General features: G+C 36.9%; 1 protein-coding gene across 9 annotated transcripts in view; it reads left to right on the top strand.

The window, feature by feature from the left end:
• UNC13C (unc-13 homolog C) overlaps nucleotides 1-18,025 on the top strand; it is a 585,940-nt gene that overhangs the window by 364,468 nt on the left and 203,447 nt on the right. For all 9 annotated transcript variants that reach the window (XM_070579899.1, XM_070579965.1, XM_070579933.1 and 6 more), the window contains one exon: nucleotides 15,250-15,383. In XM_070579899.1, coding sequence (XP_070436000.1) covers nucleotides 15,250-15,383 — 134 coding nt within the window. The remainder of the gene's footprint in view (nucleotides 1-15,249; nucleotides 15,384-18,025) is intronic.

The following is an 18,025-nucleotide window of genomic DNA, read 5'->3' as shown; positions in this document are numbered from 1 at the left end:
CACTACACTGTTGACCGTTCATTTTCAGTATTCTGTGCAAGTTCCATTATATAAATAAATCACTATTTATTTATGTATTCTACAGATGATGGAGAATTGAGGAAATATGGCTATTGTAAACAGTGTTTCTCTAAACATTTCTGTATATGTCTCCTGGTGAATGAAAGCAAGAGTTTCTCAGGGATATATGCCCATAAGTGGAATTATAGGCAGTTAGAATATGTGCATAATTGACTTCACTAGATAATGCCAAGCTGTTCTCCAAAATGGTTGTATATTTTACAAATTGCAGCCTTTCATTCAATATCTCAGTTGTGTCAATTGACAGATTTATTCAGAATACTTATTCTACCATTCAGAAGACAAACTTTGGGTTTTTAATATCATTTCCCCCTGAATAAAGTATTAAAATAACTTTTACCCAGCAGTGGTTAGCAGAATTATAAGATGACTCTCAATGAGTCATGCCTCTGTATAACGCTTTTCTCTGAAGTGTGGGCAGAACCTGTGACTTAGTTTTAGCCAATAGAATATGGCAAAAACCATAAACCTACATCAAAAACCTAAATCCATGATTAGATTATGTTTTATGTTAAAGACAAATGGGTTTTACAGACGTAATTAAGGTCCCTAATCAGTTTGACTTTGAATTACCAAAAAAACAGATTATGCTGGGTAGGTGAGCCCTTTGAAAGGAAGCTTGGGCCTTCTCTGAGGTCAGAGAGATTGTCCTGCTGGCCTTGGAAAAATAAGCTTCAATGGGCTCTACAGATACAAGGAAATTAATTTCCCCAACAACCATGTAAGTTCGCATGAGGACCCTCAGCCTCAGATGAGATTCCATCCCTGGCCGACACCTTGATTGCAGCCTTGTGGGACACTGAGCGGAGTACCCAGTTATGCCATGCCTGGACTCCTAACCCATGGAAACTGTAAGACAATAAATATGTATGGTTTAAAGGCGCTAAAATTGTGGTAATTTGTTACAAAACAGTGGAAAACAAATACACCTGCTTAGCAGCAAAATTTCTCTTCTTTTCAATCACAGCATTTTATTTCCTCAATCTGACTATTTCGTTTCCTTAAGTCTTTTGTATTTGGAGTGAGAGACTTTATTATTTCTATACTTAAGAGAATTCTTAATCCATGGTAAAGAGACATGGGATGTAACTCAAATTGCTCAGCATAGTATCCAGTAAGTAACTGCTTCCCTTCAAAGAAATTATATTTCTTTTCCATGGTTGAGTGTACCTGTGGAAAGTTAAGGATTGAAGAGAAATTATTTATGTCAGTTTTAAGGATAAAATATCTAAAAATCACTTTCCTGAAACATCCAAGAATAGCCAAGCTTAAGAAGAAAAAAATGTAAGGGTTATTTACAGTGCTTCAAGATTCCTTTAAGGGCAGAAAGAGTTTTGAGAAGGTGACAATGATGAAAACAAAAGAAAAATGTGGCTGACACTTGAGATATAGGCATAGAAAGCCTACAGAAAGTTTAAATTCTATAAACAATGATGAGAGTTACATTATTTTAGATCAAACTGGCTGCTAAAACCAATAAACTTAAATATGAGTGATAAATTTTACTCTCACTCATGTAGAGTTTGTAAACATGGATGTTCTAGATACACAAGTGGCTCTTCCTGTCATAGGTTGGGTTCTCTGAAAATACAGCCTGAAAGAAGATTTTGTAGGTAGTTTATTTGAGACATTGATCTCAGGAAAGAGAAGCTGAGTATGTAGGGAAAATGAGATAAGGAAGAGAGAAAAGCAATAAAGGGTGCTATAATGAGGTGATTATCTCTGTGGTCTACCGAGGCTCTGTTCCTTTGGGAGCCCACTGGGAAACCACATAGAACATACCTCAGAATTGTCCCAGTGGTGCGTTGAATGTTGTCTCTCCAAAAGATATGTCCACCCAGAATCTCAGCACGTGACCTCATATGGAATAAGGACTTTGCAGATGTCATTAAGGTAAGCATCTAGAGATTGGAGTAGGCCCTAAATCCAATGACAAGTGTCCTTATAGGAGACAGAAAAGAAGGCACACACAGAGAAGGCCATGTGAATATAGAGGCAGAGACTGGAGTTATGCATCCACAACCAAAGAATAGCAACGGTTGCCCTCAGTCATCAGAAGCTAGAAGACAGGCATCAGAGGAATTCTCCCTCAGAGGCTCCAGAAAGAACCAACCTGGTCAACACCTTGATTTTGCACTTCTAAGCTCCAGAACTGTGAGAGAATAAATTTCTGTTGTTTTAAGCCACCCAGTCTGTGGTAATTTGTTATGGGAGCACTAGGAAACTAACATAGGGAGGCTGAGCTGTTGACTCCTCTGCACTTCTGGGCCACACTTGAATGTGACAGGATGGCCTTTTGTGACTTTATAAAAAGTCCCAGGCAGCAAATCAGAGAAAGGTTGCAGCGAGTGCTTGATGTGGGACCCTGGCAACTACATGGAATCACTCACCCACCATAGGTGTGCTGAATTCAGGCGGGCTGAGGGGATGTGATGCTATTATTCCACAAGCAGCTGCTTCACTCCTCCAAGCAGTGACTGAGAGAACCAGGTCTCTTCTATCTTGTGATTCTACCATCTTAAACGTGGTACTAAAGTGATTGTGCTTTTGCGTAGCAAACTGGAAGAAGGGAAAAGAGCTTGGAGGATTGTACATGGAAGGTTTACAGGCTAGAGCACTTCTGCTTGCATTCTATTGCCTAGAACTCAATCATATTTCCAGAACTAACTGCAAAGGAGGCTAGGAAATATAGTTGTTCTGGTTATCTATTGTTATGCAATAAACAATACCAAATATCAACAGCTGAAAAAAAAAAACCCAATAATTTATTTGGCTCATGAATCTGCATCTGCAATTTGGGCAGGGCCCAGTTGGGATGGCTCATCTCTGCTCCATGCAGCACTAGCTGAAGTGACTCATCTGGAGCTGAAGTGTCCATTTCCAAAATGGCTTGCACACATGGCTGGAGGGTTGGTAACAGGTGTCATCTGGAAGGTTAGCTGAGGTTGTTATCCAGGGACCTTAGCTCATTTCCATACAGGCCTCTTTATGGATTCCTTACATTTCTCTCAAGTGCAAATTCCACTCACCCACTCCCAACTCCTCACAAAATTCTCATCCTCTTACAGCATCAGGCTCATGCTTGAGGTTCAGGATCCCTCTAAATCATGTCCAAATGGGGATGAAGCTCTTTGGGTCCTATTTCTGATGTGTGGTTCCTCTTGATCTAAATATCTGGAAACTAAAGGGAAAAGTTGTCTGCCCTCTCCCACATGCCCAATATACAATGGTGAGAAGAAACAGTATGATTGTGAAAGACATTTCTGTTCAAAAATAGGAGAAACATGATGATCACTTGCCCATAGAAATTCTGAAATCCAGCCAGGAACGTGTTGCCAGTTCTTAATTGGTGCCCAGTCCTGCTCTCTGGGGATTATTCTCTATGACTCTTGGCTCCATTCTGTGGGTTCTTGGCCTTGCCCTTGAGTCATCTATCCTGTTCTGTAAGAAACAGCTCATTATTACAACTGAGTAACCTTCTAGCCTGCTTCCTGCCCATCGAAGTTTGGAGATTCAAAGGCCTCTTTTCATTTTATACTGATTTAATCCCTTTCAGTCCAAACTGATATAATTTATTTCAAATATCTGTGGGCATTCCACTAGACAAAAGCAATACCCATCTTCCATACTTGGATTAAAAGTCATGGGCTGTAGGACAATATACTTATGATTCTTAGAAGTCTTTTTGCCTACTTGAAAGGAACTGTAAGGCATACCTGTAAGATTCTTATAAGCCCTTTTTTCTAGCATAAAAATCTCGAAAGGAACTTCCTTAAGATTCTTAGAAACTCTACTAGATACAGATTCAATATTCATAAGCGTCTCAGAAACCTTGCTTTAGACCTAGACATCTTGCGTGATCTTAGAATCATACCAGTACAGCAGCCTCAATTTGATATATTCCTTGAAGCTATTTCTCAGATCAAGAACCTTGTCTTCTGGAGAGGTTAAGGATGAGAAAGTTTTACTCTTGAACCCAGGGAGTCCTGTTTTCTTTGTATTTTCTCTGAATTCTTCTTGGGAAATGATCCATATGCTTTTGGCTCATCTCTCTCTCCAGCTGTAGCTTATTCTACATGGCCATGAGAAACCAGTTGGTGTGTTCGTCCTGTCAAAGCTACCGGTTCACGTTATGTTTCCTACTTACCATGTTTATTGCAGGTGACAATGTTGACAAATTTTCCTCACTAAATAACAGGAGTTGCTTTAATATGGCCTAAAATAACAATTTCCTCATTATCCTTCAAGCCCTCACCAACAGGTCTTCTGATTTCACTAACAATCTCCTTGAAGCCCTTCTAGCTTCTGCCTACTACCACTCAGTCCCAAATCAATGCCACACGTTATAGGTTTTCATTACATTAACGCCCCACTTCAGGTATCAAATTCTGTTCTGATTCTCTATTGTTGAATAGCAAACCACCCTAAAACTTAATGGCTTAAAACTATAACAATAGCTTATTTTGCTCCAAATCTGCAATTTGAGCAGAGCGAGCAGTAAAGGCACATCTCTGCTCCAGGTGGCTTCAGCTGTTGTGGCTGACTGGAGCTGGAGGATCTACTTCCAAAATGTTTACTCAAATGGCTAGCAAGTGGGTGCTCTCAGTCAGCTGGACACTGCACCAGACCCGTCAGTTCTTCTCCACATGGACCTCTCCACTACTTGGTATGTCCTCACAGCTTAATGGCTAGATGTTAACAGCAGGTATTCCAGGAGACTGGAACTGGAAGCTGCCAGTTTCTTAAAACCTCAGCCTAGAAACAGACATAGGTCACTTCTGCCATATTCTGTTTGTCAAAGTCACTCATATTCAAGGGAAGGAAATATAGACACAGCTTTTAATGGAAGGATTATCAGAGAATTTGAAGACATCTTTAATCCTCCACAGTAGTCTAGCTTTTTACTCAAGGAGAAGGGGAAAACATTTGGCGACAGCTATCCAGTTTCTACCACAAAGTATTTTAGCTTTTTAAAACAGTAACCATGCACTCAGTGGGTGTGAAGTTAGTTATACAAGATGAAAAAATTCTAGAGATCTGCTGTACAATGTAGTGCCTATAGTTAACAATGGAGTGTTATGCATTAAAATTCATTAAGAAGGTAGATCTCATGTTAAGTGTTCTCTCCACAGTGTGGGGGGAGGTGCAAAAAGACACAAGGACACTTTCCGAGGTGATGGATATTTTTATTACTTTGTAGTGCTGGTATCACGGGTGATACATGTGCCCAAACATGTATACATCAATACATAATGTATACATCAAACTGTATACGTTAAATATATGCAATTTGTATATATCAATTACACCTTAATAAAGCTGAAAAAAACCCAGTAGCTGTATATTTTTTTATCAACATCCTGTCAAGTACTCCAAACTTGTGAATTTTGTTTTCATCTCTATGAATTTAGTTACAGGCATATAGTCATAAAAATGAATATTAGAAAGAAACTCAGGGCACGTGGTCAATTTTTAGATACGATATAGACAAGGGATTTCTTGTATAGCACTTCCCATGTGCCTCTAAATGGGAGTTTATAACCTTTGGAAATTTCTGATATTTAGAGAGTTTTTCCTAATGTTAAAATCTTCTCTATTGAAAATTTTACTTACAAGTACTAATTTTATTTTTTCCACTAAACAAGACAAATTCAGTTTATCTTCTAATCTCTTTCTATACAACAGTCCATCAAGAATTTGAAGTCAGCTATCACGGTACTCCTGAATTTCCTCTCTTTGGTCTAAGTATTACTAGTTCTTCTAAAGATATGATATCTTAAAAGGAAAATAAATGCTTGCTAGATGTTACCTATTGCATTTTTCCTTTTTAATGCTTTTCTTTATATAAAGAGAAAAGGGAAAACTATTATTTTATCCATTAAAATTGATTTTTTTATATTCAAGAAACTTTTTTATACATTTGTCTTTGGATTCTAACAAGAACTTTGTCAATTAGACAAAACATATGCCATAAATTTAATTAAAGCTGAGTATTTATCTGTTATGATAATAAACACCTCTTATTGAAGATATTCTACCTATGTATTTGCTAGAATTATCAGAAACATAGGATTAGGTCTGTATATTCCTATTTCAATATTAGGAATCCAAAGTCAAGGAAATTAATTCCTTGCCCAGATTTGTGCAACAAGTTAATGGAAAGCTGAGAACAGACTTTAAGTTACTGATTCCATGTTCAATTATTTTTTCTATTATACCATCCTGTTAAGTAATTTATATATTTAAAGTCCATATTCAGAGTTATAAAAATTTATAGTGACGTAAAGATCACTTAACCATGTACAGTCTATTCAAATTCAAAGAACCATTTAGTGCTGTTAAAAAGCACTTAGAGTGCTCAAACACATTGAAATGCAGTTTTGGCAATTTAAACGTCAGCATATCTCAAACTTATTGAAACTGAAAGGACCAAGTGAAGATTCTTTGAATATTTTGCTGTAATAAAAGTGAAGTATTCTAATCTATGGAAATTCCTTATTTTTCCTAACCAGGTTAACATGTTTTTAGTTTTCGATACTCTTACTTAAGACCGCTAGTTCTTCAAATTTTGTTCTCAAATAGCAATCGTATATTAAATTGAGTATACCAGTAATTTTCTAGTTACTGTTAATTTAAAAAGTGATGTTTTACAAAGGGCTCTAGCATAGGAGTCTAAAACACCTGGAAGGAGCACCACGTAAATATCCAGTAAGATACTCCGCTTCCTCTTAAAATTAGGGAATTGTATGTATTTTGGAATCTGTCAGATGTAAAGGTGAAACAGAAGTCTTTTGCTATTACGACAAAATGTAAAATCTAGTAAACCCATGACTGATATTGGCATCCAGGAGGAACTATATCACTCTTCTTCCTAAAAACATGAGGCCTATTTTTACCTGACTTAATTACAAGTTAGTTGTGAACTCTTGCTATGAATGTGAGGATTTCAGACGAGCAGAGCCGTATGTGTAAATCCAAATTCCCAGGCCATACTTCCAGTTACCTACTTTAGTAGGCCTGCAACAGGAGCTCTAAAATCAAATATATTTCTATAAGCAACCCAGGTGATTCTGATGTAGGTGATCCATGGACCAGACCAAGAAAATCACTGGTCAGTGGCAGCTTTGAACATAGTCTCAAATTTCATTCCTCAGTATTTTTCTTTTAGATTCTCTGTATAAGTTGCAACTCATATTGTCCCAAGGCACTTTTGCTGTGGATTTTAAAAGCCAGTTACACAGTAACTCATGACAATTGGAATATAGACTCTGCCCTAGCTATACCAGAAAGGCATAGATGACACAAATTTGTCTGTGATGAAAGTAAACTCAGATAGATCCATGACATGGCCAGAAAACTAAGGGCTGTTCACTAAGTGTGTAATCAAGACGCAGCTCCTTAGAGACTCCAGGCAGCCAGCCTTATCCAGCCTAACTTCCCAAAATCTCTCCCGTTCATGGCCAAAGTTTAAATGACTTGCTATATGTCAGTAAAATTCTGGGGGAGAAGAAAGCATCTTTGGCAGTAGCATTAAAGACTAATAGTGAAATGAACTTTTGAAGTAGGTAGATCAAAGGTTATGAACTTGCAAATGGTCTAAGTAAGTGATGAATTGAACTTTCCCAAAGGCAAAAAAAATAAGTAATGAGAAATATTGGCATCACCTTAAAAAGGATTCCCCGTTTATATTAGATCTTAAGATATATAAAGAGGCTTCTTAGGTCATCAATTAAAAATACTAATGCCTTCATTTAGCAATGACTCTCACACTTTTTTTATTAGGAAAGGTGATAAATCCTGCTGATCAACAACTCATTTTGCTTCTTTATGCCTTAACAAAGAAATTGCAACTCTATTTTTGACTATTTAACTTGAGTAATTTTTAACTTCAGGAGAAGGGAGGTAGAGTGAGGTAGGCTCTCTTGAGAACATCACATTTTCAAGGTCTGGATTATTTGAATTATGACTTATGTGACTTTGGATGGACTACTTTAAATTACATCAGGCTCAATATCCTCATCTGTAGAATGCAGAAATTGCAATAGATGTTGTCTGTAGCCTTTTCAGTGCCACAGTGTAAATAAAGAACAAAGAAAAGAGAGTAATGTGAGTGGGTCTATGAGCTCTTGGCAAAAGTTGAGAAGAAGCAAGACAAAAAAGATTTTCATTTACTTATGTATTGATTTTAACTTCTGTATCTCTTTCTCTCTTGCCTGGGGACAGTCTCCTTTATTTCTCTCCAGGTGCAAGACCCTAGAATCCAGCTGACTGTTTTTGTTTGAGTGACAAAAATCAGGGTTTGTAGAACTCTCTGGTGTGGCGACCAAGTTGCTCACACAAAGCTAATACATCTTAACAATCCTCCGCTTTCATTTTCTTCCTCTGGTAGGTGTGGAAGCCTCCACAAAATACTTTCACATCCTGCTTTTTTAACTTTCTGTCTGCCCCTTCGCACATAAGCAGATTCATGTCATTTTGCTTAAGTGTAATCAGTCAAACAGGGATTTAGCCTTCCAGGATTACCAAAATAAGCAATTTTAGTAAAGTCACTCTGGACATTGTAGTATCATTTTGATGGTTTTCTATTTAGGCAAGCAGCGTAGGGAGTCTGTAAAAAGCTGAGAACTTCACTCTCTGGATCTTTCTATTATGTCTACGGCTAGTTGTCCATACTGCCCCAGACTAAATGGAATTAAGCCAATGCTAGTTGGGAAAAGCCAAAGAAGGAACTGTGGTGATATGAACAGTAAAGATTAACTTGTAACTTTAGTAGGAACTTTTGGGACAATAGGGCGCTGATGATAAAACAGTGACAATTAAGAAAGCTCTAAAACTGGGGGAAAACCAAACTGAAACTAACTTAGAACTAGACTCTTTATCAATAGCTCTCAAACTGCAAATGAGTGCTAAGCAGGTGTGAAAGTCTTAAGAACTCAGGCAATGTGTAGGTATTTCACATAAGCATCAATAACTTTATTCTTTGAAAGCTTTCCTTCTCATTCAAGATATATAACTCAGAATGAAAATCAGCTTAGTATTATTAGTGGGAGGTAAAGGTTGTCACCTGTGTCTATAAAATATGTAACCTGGTCTTGGAGTTGTGGATATAAAGGAAAAAACAAGGCTATAAGTTTTAAAATGTGGTCTACATGTTTTGTTTTCAGTTAAGAAGAGGGGTTAAGAATTTAGGTAACCCTCAGTTTCTTCATCTCTGAAATGAGGATTATATTATTTGGCTTTGATATTTGGAAATGAATGAAGACAACCCAAATAAGAACAAACAGAGGATATTTATTAAGATCTTGCTGTAGCGAGGAAGGAAGCCAAATCACTTATTTGGCAAAGCCTCAAAGGTAGGCAGTGAAGTGGGAAAACTTTATAGTGAAAAGCAGTGAAGGCTGCAGATCTGATATATTAGACCTTGTTGGCGTGGGGAAACTGGCAGTCAGCTAACTAGAAGAAGGACATCCTATGAGATTGGTTCGGAAAGCATATTTAGCTTTCTCTGGTTGGTACTGAGTTGGAAATGAGGGCAAAATATAAGGAAACTGGCAGTCATTGACCAAGTCCTACCATTCTGGGCTGACGGTGGCAGAGGTTGTGGTTTGGCTTCCTGGGCTGCTTGGTACAGAGATTGTGGGTCAGATTTCTGTTAAATATGATCTGGCCATTGTTTGTTTGTGTGTTTAGTCTTCAAGGCTAATGGTTTTATGAACATGGAATGAGTTGAGTAGAGCCTCTAAAGTTGAAGAACAGCAGCTGCTTTTGGAGGAGGTGGAAAACAGAAAAGAGAAGGCAGCAATATCTGGAAGAGAGAAGCAAGAAGGGTGGCTCCACTGATGTCAAGAATGTTCCACCAGTTGCCTTGGGTGAGGGGAAGCCTACACAAAGAAATTCTCTCAACCTGTCTAAGTGTAGGTAGGGTAGTACAAATGTCCTCCATTCTCCCAGCTGATAAAATGTCCACAACGCTGTTCACAAGGATCTGAGATCCCCTAAGCGTCTGAAACTTTATGTTCTGCTTCCAAAACCACTGACAGTGTTCCCATTTTTCTAACCTGTGAACTACCAGGTTAAGATTTCCTTATCTCAGAAGTATGAGGAGGTCAGCAGCCAACTCAGAGTCAGAGGCAGTAGCCAACATCTTATGTAAGCACTGTCTAGTTAATGGTTTGATGCTAATTTGTTTTGCCAGTCTTTTTTATCATCACATTTTAAAACTTAATTCTTTTTAAATATTCAGGTTCATCTGTATCTCATTTTCTTTTTTACGTCTTTATATCCATGCCATTTTCCAGATTCCTAACATCTCAATTTTTCAGATTCCTAACATCAATAAACCTTGTTGCCAACATGTTTAATCTTTGCTTACCTGGGCCTTGAACTAAAACCGTTTCACGTGCACACGCAGCAGTCACCTACTTACACACAAATTCTGTAAGCTCTTTTCAGAGATATCAAGCTTCATTACCTTACCTGAGGAATCACTTTCCTTGGCTCTTCTAGAGCTCAGTTCTAGAGCCCTTCACTTAATTTCCATTCCTGCTTCCCACTCGCACAGGCTGAATGCCTAGACACTAATATCCTGCTACCACAGTCTGCTGCCCTCTCCCTTTCTCACTCCCTACTCCCTCTAGATCTATTTCTCCATCTTCCCTCTCATTTCTCTTCTTCCTTTCTCTGGATCAACATGTATATTTTTTCCAGCACTTTGACCAGTCTTGTCAAACACTCAAATCTCTTTCTCCTTTTCTAATTTCATTGCACTCCAATAACAAATCCAACACTCTGTTCTCTCGACTTCTAAATCCAGTACTGGAGAAAACGCATAATGATCCAGAGTAGTGTCATTATAAGTTCAGGAACCCACCCTCAGTAGAGCTCCCAAGCTACCTGGCAGTGCCATGATTCACCCGACTCAAGGCGCTCTCTCTCATTCCTGGCAAAGGCTATTTCAAACCTTTACTACTTACTCTTCCTCCTCTCTCAGGATGGAAATTCCTAGCTATCCTTTCTCACCATCAACAAGACTTATCTGCAAGACTCTTTATCACTTGACTTGAAGAACAGGAGAAGCCATGTTCTTCATTTATGTTTGAGGCTAATCCTCCCACATATACTCCAGATCCCATTCTCTCTCATTTCAACAGGGGCCTCACTCCCCTATCTGTGCTTCTCTTTCATAATTTTTTCTTTTTCTTTAGAATTTTTCCCCAAGGTTTTGCCTGTGGCTATGAATTCTCCTCCCTCTCTTTGAGTACTCTTATTTACTCCATAATTTCAGCTTCCATATATACCCCGGAATTCTTCTGTCTACATCAGTAGTCCAGAATGCTTTTTAAACTCGAGAATAATCTACCTAATTACCTTCTGGATAATTCCACTTGATTTCTGCCTCTCTTCTTTCTCACTAACTAGGCAATGAGTTCTATCAATTTTCCTTATTAACTATTTCATAAGTTTAATTTTGTTAAACTTCCTGCTACTGCCAAGTTGTTTAAAACATAAATATCATTAAATAATTCCATATTTAAAATTTTTAATGATCCTCATCAAGTTTGGTTTAAGTGCAGTTTCCTTAAGAGGATACACAGGTCCTTCAGGATTTTAACTGCATTGATCTCTCTAGACTTTTGTTTCCCAAAGTATGTTCAGAGGCACATTTATTCTGTGGAAAGTTTTGCAAGATAGAGTATGGACAATAGAATGAGAGTAAAGGGCTTTATCCAGTTCAAATACATTGGAGAAACTAATGCAACAGTGTTAGCTCTCAGAGCAGTGGTTCTCAAACTGCCCTCTGAACCATCACTACCAGCATTACTTGAGACATCATTATATATGCATATTCTCAGGCCTCACCCTAGACCTACTGAATCAGACACTCTGGGGGTAGGTCCCAGCAATCTATGTTTTAACAAGCCTTCCCAGCAATGTTGATATCCACTAAAGTTTGAGAACCACTGTCTTAGAGAATCACAATGCACATTAGCATATTACTCAAAGAAGTTTGGAAATACCTATTTAACTTTGTTTAAGCAAACATTTTCTTAACTTGTTTAAGTATGAGTCATGTGTGTGTATGTGTGTGGGAAACTCACTAACATCTAGTACAACTTATGTTAGAGAAACACTTTATCAAAAGCTTGTAGCGTCGTATTACTAGTAATTCTCCAAGTATGCATCTGTCATATGCTTTTGCATTTAAACATCTCATCTTTGTATTTCTCTACCAAATATCTTGCCACAACCCTTGTCTGGCCTACTCTTTAGACAAGGCATTTCAAAATTACATGCTTACTGCACAAAAACGTGGAATGCCACAGAAATATTTTATAGTAATCTTAGAAGTGTTGCATGTTATTTCAGTGGTTTTTTTTTTTTTTTTGGCACGTAATATTCTCTATATACTGATCTCTTCTTCATGGAATATCTTCATATTTTCTTAATTGATATTATGAAAGTATACTGTACGTCTTTTTAGCTTGTGCATATAAGCTTCTCTGTAGGGGGAATATCCTTTATAAACACGACTATTGGAAACTTTTTTCAGCTGATCCTACGCCCTTGCAACTTTCCATTTTCAAAAACTCCTTTCCCTATTATACTCTCATAGACTTTCCTTCAAGTTTCCTTCTTCAGTAATCTACTAACAAAATTAATTTGTCACTATAATAATAACAACCATAATTAAAATTGAACTACTAAGTCACAGTTTTATAAACTTATTGTATTTTTATGTTATTAATGAGTTTATAATTATGTATTATACTTATATATAAGTATATATTATAAAATATATATTTTATTATGATAAATATTAATTCATAATGGTTTCAGTAAATATTAATGTACTTATTATTAGCTTCCTAAATTTCTACTACCATTATCTTAATTTTTCCATCCATAAGGTCAGCTGCCCTAGTGAGACTTCTAGGATATTAATAAAGTGTTACTTAGAAAAATTTAATTCTTAGGAAATCGGGCAAATGTTCTAATAGGCGTGATTATACCCCATCGTTTTAAACATACAGTCTTTTAAAATGCACTAGTAAAATAGGGAAAGCCTAATTTATGATATTATTGTGTGGTATGTACAAACTTAATGATTCAGCATCCAGTTTGATTTGTTCTGATGCAACATACAGAATTTGATGCAAAAAATGGACCCTCTTTAATCCTCTGATGTCATAAAAAAGAGTAATGGAAGTATTATTTGTGACAGCTAAGAACTTTGGAATCAATGCATAGTCCAACTACGTTAGTCTCTCCTCCTTTCCATATCACTCTTTGCAGAATGATGATAAGTGACTGTGATGTTAGACATATCACCTATAGTCATTTCCTTTCATTTAGTCACATTACTTGAAATAAGTTAGACATATAGTGTGGCTAGGTACACATCATGATGATTAATGATAGTATTCTAATATAGTTCACTGAGGCCATCAGAAGCAATTTTATTTACAACCTGCACAACTCACCAGATCCTCAGGATTTCTAAATAAGATAGAGAGGGAAATGTATTGAGCTTAATGTAATGACTAAATAATAACATTATTGTGACAATAATGAAGTCCTGTTCACAAAAGAAGGAGACATTTCAATAGAAAATGTAACTTAAAAGTAGGAAGTCTAAATAGTTGTAAGCCTGAATTGCTGCCTTTTTCCCCTTAAAAATTTTCTGATGTGCCTTGATGTACCTCAGGAATTGAAAGAGGAAGCCCGGCAAGAAGTTTCAAGTGGTTCTCAGGGACCAGATATACAAGGTTCTTAAGATCCTTTGGAGATGGCTTATAGTTCATTCTGGCAACTTGAAATAATTTGTGCCCGCCACTAATTTTTGTCTATTTTAATTTAGCTCTCCAACTTTTAATATCTGTTGCATTTTGAGCATAAAAATAAATCAGCAGTGCTTGGAAGTACCCTAGGAAAATACATGTCCCTAAAGGTACATTATAGTCTGTGTATGGAGGTCTCTAATAGTAAGTGGATTCAATACAGTGATGTATTTTAACATAAGTAAGAACAATAATAGGGTAATGACTCATCCAAATCTGATTACATGTCTTGGGAAGCATTAGAAGATATGCATACAGCCATTCAGCAGAGAGTGACTGATCTTTGGATAAGATGTGGTAGTTGGATATAGCGATAGATTGGGCCAAATAAAATCTAATCCACCTTTTATATCAGAGAGCCCAAGAATTTCCTAAGCCACAATTTAAAGTGTTCGGGTATCCTGGACCTATAAGCTTGTAAATAATTTAGCAAAAATAGTCGGAGAAGCCATATACCTCCCACTTATTTGTATACTTGAGTGAAAATTGTCTCTGCCTTTACCTTTTTTCCTAATTTAAAACAGTAAATGTAAAAGAAGAGCTCTAAGAAGAATACTCATTAAACAAAATAACCAGAATAGCTTATCTGTATGTCTGAAAGAATTGTGTTGAGTTTGAAGTATATATGTGAAACATTTAAGATTGTTATTGTGCTCTGTTAATCTGAATGTAAATTTAGATCTTCCCAGGCAACACTATCTTTCTAGAGGTAAGAGTTGGAGAATTCATTCAGTGCGGTAAATTGAGAAGGAATCAAACATGACTTAAACACACAAATACACAAAAGAAAGATAGATTTACAAAGGTTTAGTTAACTAGATACATTTTTGGGTGGAACAAGAGAGTTCCAGGCCATTCGTGTAGCGTGTATATACTATAGAATTTAACAGTACCAACTTCGTAACCAGGCAGACTTGGGTTCTGCCCACTTACTACCAAAGTGACCTTGGACAAAATATTTAGGCGGGATAAACTTCACACACACACACCTTTGCACACACAGAATTCAACCTCTCCTTGGAAGAAGCTACACTAAAGGGATGATTTCTACAATAATAATTCCTAAGATCATGACCTGTACTAGTCGGAGGAAGAGATACCTCCATTCCAGGACCAAAGCATTTAGAAATACAAGCCCGGCCATTGTGACTTTATCCTATGGGATGCTGTTCAGTGAAAAAAGGAAACTTGAATTTAATAGCTTTGGAACACATGATCTAAGAGTTTTTCCATAACCACTTTTCTCTGATCCTCCTGTTTGACAGTGACATCTAACTAAAGTCATACTATTTAACCTTTTCTTTTGCATGTTGCGTGACCTTGTGAGCAGAGTAAGAAACAGGACATTCCTCGGGAAGATCAGGGACCAACCACCAAGAATTTGGATTTTTGGCCCCAACTTATTACACTGATGGTCACTATTATTGATGAGGATAAAACTGCCTACACACCTGTGCTGAATCAGTAAGTACACTGTTTTGGAAGTGAATAGATTTTATTTCACTAAAGTTAAGAAAACATAAAATATTTGAAGCATGGCTCATGACAATGACAAAGTTTTCCAAAATTAAACTGTAGAAAGCTGTATTTTTCTACTTTTATCAGTAACCATAAATTTGGTGATATTAAGAATTTTTAATGTAAGCCCCATTGAATGAGATTCTTTGGATATAGAGACAAACATTTCCCAAGATTTATTATTATTTGAGGCAGAAAAGTTTCCTCTTTTCTCTGGTTCCTTTCATAACTATCCCATTGTCTCAAAAGAAAAAAATGCACTCCCCTCAAAACTAAAAAGAATGCTAAACTAGTATTAAATATGCTGCATTGTGACTTTTTAATAATAAAGATTTGCCCAAAAAAAATCTCTTTAAAAATATTTGTGTATCCTGGATTTAACAAACGATGCGATATTTAATAGAACAAGTCCATTTTCTCAAGCCTATGCCTCCATGCATGCATAGAATTTACAAATTATAAGCAGGTAGTCAAGACAGATGGATTAAAAATCAGCGTCTGTTCTAGAAGAACAGACACTAGAAAAGTCTAAAATCATCAACTTATCAAAATGCCACTAGCTATGAGACCTTGGGCAAATCGTCTAATTTCCCTGGGTCTTAGTTTTCTCATATGTAAAATAAGGACATATTACTAGATAATTTCCTAGATCCAATCCAGCTTTAATGTTCTACAGTTAGGATTTACTTCATGCCCACATGTTGAGGGCTATAAAAGCAAAATAACAGCTGATTCTGCCAACCAGGCACTTGCAATCTGGCTTAGGGAGAGGGTATCCTGACATATTGGTAATACCTAAAATGCTGTGGGCAGCTGCGATAGCAGAAATAGACAAACCATGAAGTGGAACATCGAGTCGATTCAGACTTACTATGGACATCTTGTTTCATTATTTTTCACTCTCTAAACTGGTCAAGATAGGGTCAAAAAGCTTATGTTGAATTCGATTGAAATTCTAACTACAGAAGAAATAAATTTAAGTATCTCAATTTTCATCCTTTCCTGCTTCTTAGCCACCCATTTCACATGCCCCAAATTCCTCCTAATTGTGGAGCAAATGCTCTTCTCTTTGATGTGCATCCCTGAGAGCATCATTAGGTTTGCCTTTCCACTGTCTTCTCCCTCTTCCCCTTATAGCCACTTCTCCTGCCTGATGGCAGACTGTCTCCTGACGACCATCTGTAGAGACTTTGCTCTTTTATTCTCTTCTGATAGCCCAGGACTAGATCTTTTAATACATGACATGTGCTCAACTCATCCTGGGTAGCTTTGTGAAATAGATATGTTTTCTCATTCATTCTTTGGAACTTTCTTGAAGACAGAGTAGATTTCCTAAAGATAAGGAGATCAACAACTTGTTTCAAGACTGTGTCCTTGGGCTAGGATAGGCCATTTGATAAATGACTATTGAATGAAAACAAACGTCTGCTGAGCAATGCTAATTAAAAGTTATTTGAGGGGCCGGCCTGGTGGCATAGTGGTTAAGTTTGCACACTCCACTTCATCGGCCTGCGGTTGGATGGTGCAGATCCTGGGCTTGGACCTATGCACTGCTTATCAAGCCATGCTGTGGCAGACGTCCCACATATAAAATAGAGGAAAATGGGCACAGATGTTAGCTCATGGCCAATCTTCCTCAGCAAAAAGAGGAGGTTTGCTGGCAGATGTTAGCTCAGGGCTAATCTTCCTCAAAGAAAAAAAAAAGTAATATGAAAGGATTGTATTTTTAATCAAAGAAATTTTTTACCTTTACCAAATATAAAAAATCAGGATATGAGTAGTAAAAGATATATTATAAAACCATGGAATAAATTAAAGTTTCCCAGAATTATCTTTAATCCTATACCAAAGATATACAAAGATTTTAGTTGACTTTTTGTAACTGTATTAAAGGAAATACATTTAGTTATGGCAAAAATTAAATTATGAACTAAATTAAATGTACTAAGTATAAGAATGAACGGTAACACACAGAAAGGAGAGAAATGTCTTTGTTGTGCTTTTTAGTTTTGTTTTTAATTTCAGAGTTTACAGTCACTTTTCTTCTGTTAAAACCTAGCCCTAAAAACCCTGAATGCCTTCCCTCTACTTGGAATCTATGTTTTATGATTGTATTCACTCAGATTTTGAGGATATTTTCAAAATTATTTTTGCTTTCTAAGGATCTTTACATTTTGCTTCTCATTTAATTAAATCTATGTTTTAAATAAACTCATTTGGACAGTAAGGTATGGTCTTGGTAGCCAATGTTGCGTTTGTATAATTTCGTGAGATTTTCAATCACATCTGTTCCTTTATTTGTACAATGTGTCATCACATTTAGGTTTCACTAATTAACTCATCAGTTAGTTAAGCTAGCACAGTGTTTCACAAAGTAGAAAAATCCAGACCACTCGGGTGAGGGTCACATGGGCTGCTAGTTGAGTATGCAGATTCTGAGCTCCATCCCAAATCTATGAAGTCAAAATCTGAAGCTGGCACAGAAGCCTGCACTGTCAATAGAGCATCCCTCATGTTCTATATACACTGACGTATGAGGGCACAGGCCAATTTGTGAAGGACATGTCAGGCTAAAACATGTTTTGGTT

The sequence above is a fragment of the Equus przewalskii genome, chromosome 1 (assembly GCF_037783145.1).
Source record: "Equus przewalskii isolate Varuska chromosome 1, EquPr2, whole genome shotgun sequence".
Taxonomy (NCBI): Eukaryota; Metazoa; Chordata; class Mammalia; order Perissodactyla; family Equidae; genus Equus; species Equus przewalskii.
This window is presented reverse-complemented; position numbering and strand designations above follow the sequence as displayed.